The sequence below is a fragment of the Phlebotomus argentipes genome, unplaced genomic scaffold (assembly GCF_947086385.1).
Source record: "Phlebotomus argentipes unplaced genomic scaffold, Phlebotomus argentipes genome assembly contig_20, whole genome shotgun sequence".
In the NCBI taxonomy this organism is placed as follows: Eukaryota; Metazoa; Arthropoda; class Insecta; order Diptera; family Psychodidae; genus Phlebotomus; species Phlebotomus argentipes.
In genome coordinates, this window is record NW_026776164.1 from 60,411 (window position 1) to 65,297 (window position 4,887).

The 4,887-nt window shown below is 49.0% G+C and overlaps 1 protein-coding gene across 1 annotated transcript; it reads right to left on the reverse strand.

The window, feature by feature from the left end:
- Positions 1-443: 443 nt before the first annotated feature.
- Positions 444-4,670, reverse strand: LOC132265511 (uncharacterized). The gene has a single exon (XM_059766208.1). It carries the CDS (start codon positions 4,668-4,670, stop codon positions 444-446), a length of 4,227 nt encoding a protein of 1,408 aa, XP_059622191.1.
- Positions 4,671-4,887: the final 217 nt, after the last annotated feature.

Below are 4,887 nucleotides of genomic sequence, written 5' to 3' on the forward strand. Positions count from 1 at the left end.
CAAAGTACGATCTCTTTCAACACTTCGATTATTGATTGATTTTTTTTGTAATGTTCTTTTATTTATTTATTTATTTATTTATTTATCCATTTATTTATTTATGTTTTCTTGGTTTTTTTTTTCACTTAAACATTCACCGTATACCTTTTCTTAACGGATTTTAAATGTGCTCTATATATTTTAAAACCGAAATTTAACACATTGAGTACTAAGAGAGCAATTAGGATGATCAAAAACTCTTTGGACTCCACACTCACTGTGTCCACAATGATACTATTGGTTACTACACCATTTGATTCAACGTTCTTAGAATTGTTGCTACCCATTTTCACGCAGTCAGGATCGCCATATAAAACAATCCACTCGGGCTGGTTGCTGACAAGTGACTGACTTTATTGATTTCATTACAGCTTATTACCAATAATGCATACTTGCATATACACTCATACAAGTTTCGCCAATCTATTCACCGCTCTCTTGACTATTCCTCCGGCTGTTTTCAGGGAAACAACGCGGGTGATGTTGTCCTTCCCGGGATGACATTCGATGACTCGACCTCGTGCCCATTCTCCTGGCTTCACGTTGTCCTCCTTGATTAACACGAGATCTCCCGGTTGAAGAGACGAGCTTTCTTTCATCCACTTCGGGCGCTGCTGCAGACTCGTGAGATATTCATCCTTCCAGCGTTTCCAAAAACTCTGCACAGCTCTCTGCAGCAGCTCGTATCGCTTCAGCCGATTGATCGGCACGTCCGTCACGTCCTCACTGGGCAGCAATCGCACCGGCTGGCCGATTAAGAAGTGCCCTGGGGTGAGGATCTCTTCATCCTCGGGCTCCACTGACATCGCGCAGAGTGGCCTGGAGTTGAGGCAGGCCTCGATCTCGCACAGGATAGTGGAGAACGCCTCAAAGGTGAGCTTCGTCTCGCCCAGCACACGCCTGAGATGAAACTTCACTGATCCAACGCCTCTCTCCCAGAGGCCTCCGAACGTCGGCGCGTACGGCGGGTTGAAGTGGAACTGCACATTCGCTTCGCCCATGATTCTGCAGATGTTTCCACGAAGATGCCGTTCCTCTTGCGGGCTGTTCGCGCTCGCCCCGACGAAATTGCGACCATTATCACAATAGATGTGCTGACAATAGCCTCGTCGAGAAACGAATCGTCGCAGTGCGTTGATGAAACCCTCAGATGATTGATCACCAACTGCCTCGAGATGCACTGCCTTCGTTGTCATACACACGAATAGACATATGTATGATTTCACAGTCCGGGCGTTTCTCAAACTCGATGTCTTCATCTCGAACGGCTCGGCGTAGTCGCATCCAGTGTTCACAAATGGGCGGATTTGGCTCACCCGCACGGCTGGCAAATCCCCCATCACAGGCGTTTGGAGAGTCGGGCGGTGTCGGAAACACGTCACACATCTGTTCAGCACCTTCTTCGTCACATTCCGGGCACCGACAATCCAATATTCACTCCTCAGCAAGCCAGTCGTCAGATTGAAGCCCGCGTGAAGATTCTTCAAGTGACAATTCTCAATGAGGAGCTCAACGAATCGATGATTTCCTGGGAGAATTATCGGGTGTCGTGCATCATACTTCAAGTCAGCATACTTCAGACGTCCACGCACTCTAAGCACTTGATTTTCATCCAGAAAAGGCAATAGCTTGAAGAGCTTGCTACCCTTGGAAATAGGCTCCCCCCGTCGGCATTGAGCGATCTCCTCACTAAACTCCTCTTCCTGGACATCTCGGATGAGATGCAGTAAAGCCTTCCTTCGCTCTTTGACTGTCAATGGGCCTATTTCTCGCTGTTCCTTCTTGGTGCACATCCGCACAAGATAAGCCACAATTGTCACCACTTTGCGATAGCTCGAGATCTCCTTCACGAGATCGTACACTGAAAACCTCTTCTTCAGCGTGGCGTGAGCTAGCAATTTGATGACTCTCTCTTCACCTGTGTTCTTGGGGATGATGACTTTGTTCTCTGGCCAGGCGCTTGAGTCCTCAGCGAGCCATTGCGGGCCTGTCCACCAGAGAGGATGATTCACTAGTTCACTGGGCTTGACGCCTCGCGACAAGCAGTTTGCTGGATTTTCCTTTGTTGGCACGTACCGCCACGCTCCTGGTGAAAGCACGTCCAAGATCTTTGCTGTGCGCTGGGCAACGAATGTGTGCCACCTTCTGGGATGGGATTGAAGCCACTGCAACACGGTTGTTGAGTCACTCCACGCTGTCACGGAGACTTCCATGTGAGGATATGAATCCTTTATCTTCTTCACCACTTCACTCAGCAGACAAGCAGCTCTGAGTTCCAATCGAGGGATTGATGATGGCTTCAGTGGAGCGACCTTGGATTTGGCGATGACTAGACGTATTTTGCATTCTCCCTGAATACAACTCCGTGCGTAGATCACCGTGCCGAGGGCCTTCTCTGACGCATCCGCAAATGCGTGCAACTCCAGTTTGTGACCATCATGAGGAAGACATCGTGGGACGTGAACTGATTGTAGCGCTTCGAACTCACGTCGGATCGCCTCATACTCCTGTTTGTCTTCCTCCTCTAAAGCATCGTCCCAGTCTTTCGTAGCAGCCCAAATCTTCTGGAAGAGGATCTTAAATCTCACCGTGACAGGAGCCACAATGCCCAAAGGATCGTAGATCTTCGCTGCTTCCGACAGAAACGCGCGTCGCGTCTCGACTTCTTGTGGAATGTGGATTTCCACCTTCATGACATCTTGCTCTGGATACCACCTCAGGCCCAGAGTGCTGACTCCAGTATCGACTTCATGGGAAGCAATCTCATGCTCCGCCTTTGTTCCCAGGACTTCTTTCGCATTGGAGGCCCACTTACGAAGTGCAAATCCTCCCCCCATCAACACTGTCTTGATTTCGTCACTGACACGAACTCCATCTTCAATTGTTGCTGCGCCATACAGCAGATCATCCATATAAAATCCACACTGGATTCCATTGCTCGCTTCTGGGAAAGATTCCTTTGCATCAATCGCCATCTGCTGAAGAACTCGTGTCGCTAAATAGGGCGCACTAGCCGTGCCGTATGTGACAGTATTGAGGCGATACAACTTCACTGGTTCGAGAGGGCTTTTGCGCCAAAACACCCTCTGATAGTCTCGGTCTTCCTTGGCAATTTGTACCTCCCGGTACATCTTCTCAACATCAGCTTGAAAGGCAATCTCGTACGTCCTAAAACGCAGCAAGATTGACAGGAGATCATCTTGAACTTGTGGCCCTATTGCCAAGGCATCATTGAGTGAGATTCCGCTTGTCGTCTTACATGAGGCATCAAATACGACACGCAGCTTCGTCGTCGTACTCGATGGGCGTACAACAGCCTGATGTGGAATAACATAAGCCTCCTTCCTGTCTTTCTCAGCGTCTGGGACAGCTTCCATGTGCCCCAATGTCAAGTATACCTCCATGAAGGCTGTGTATTGACTGTGAAAGTCCGGATTGCGCCTGAACTTGCGCTCCATCGTGAAAAGACGAGCCTGAGCTGCCTTCTCAGAGTTGCCGAGCGTCTCACGATCCTCATTGAAGCACAATTTGACCGTGAATCTTCTAGTCTCATCTCGCTTGTGGGTGGATATGAAATCATCTTCACATCGCTGCTCTTTCTTCGTCAAGAACTTCGTTTCCGGCAACTCTTCTGCTTCCCAGAATCGCTGAAGCGATTCTCCGAGATCCAAGTGCGTGTGAAGCACCTGAATTGTGTCCTGCTGCGAGCCATCACTCACAGCTCCTCCTAGAACCCATCCGAATATCGTCAGCTGGGCAATCGGGCAGCCAGGAGCCGATCGCTTATCCGGAAGGTTGATTTCCCATGCATACTCCATTCCGAGTATGATATCAATCTTTGAGGGTCGGTTAAACTCTGGATCAGCCAACTGAAGCCCCTCAATGTGCTTCATCCCATTCGTAGAGATCGGTTGTCCGGGCAAATTGCTTGTCAACTTGTCCAGGATGAATGCTTTTACTGAGATCTTCTTCTCAGCGTCATATCGTGAACCAATGTGCAGGTCCATTGCGCCCCTCGTTTGGCCAACATTGGATTGTCCTGTTCCTTTAATTGCAAGTCGTGCGTGAGTGCGCTGCAAATTGAGACGTTGAGCGCACGCTTCAGTTATCAGAGTACACTCGGAACCCTGATCGATCAAGACTCGGCAATCTTGCTGCACTCCATAAGCATCAGTGACCTTGACCAAGGCCGTTGGAAGAAGCACTTTCTTATTGGAGACAGCGTGATGAACAACAACTGAACCGGAGGGCACTTCCTTCTTATCAGACTCGGCTTGTGAGTCCGTGGTGGTTGAATTTGTGTTTCGAGTGTCGTCGTGCAGCAAAGTGTGATGAGATTTTTGACATTTCTGGCATCTGGATTTGCTACGGCAGTCTTGGGCCCGATGCCCATCCCTCAGGCAGTTGAAACACAAGTTCCTTTGTCCGACAGCGCTTCGCTTGCTGGCGAGCGAAAGCTTCCTGAACGTCTCGCATTGAAACAGTTGATGTTGTGCTTGATTACACATTGAACACTTCGCTGTCTCGGTGTGATGGACCTTGATGGCATCACTCTTGTCACGCTTTGAATTCTTTTGCTCTTTATGCACTGGAGTCTCGCGAGACTCCCCATACTTCTCGAGAGAATCCATCCTCCAACTCAGAAACTCAGGAACTTCGCGGTCGCCGTACATCTTATAGCTGAGATTCTGACCCACAACTCTTGAGCTTGTACTTCCTCAAGGGCGTGAATCTCCGCTGATTCTTGAATACATGCTGCAGCGATCTTTTGCAGAACAACCTCACACTTGTCAGCTTGTGTGTTCACCTCTTGTAGCAGCGCGGTAATTCTCGCACATGAGAAATTAT

Coding starts and splice junctions, on each gene's coding strand:
- LOC132265511 (XM_059766208.1), bottom strand. CDS start 4,670: ATGGATTCTCTCGAGAAGTATGGGGAGTCTCGCGAGACTCCAGTGCAT.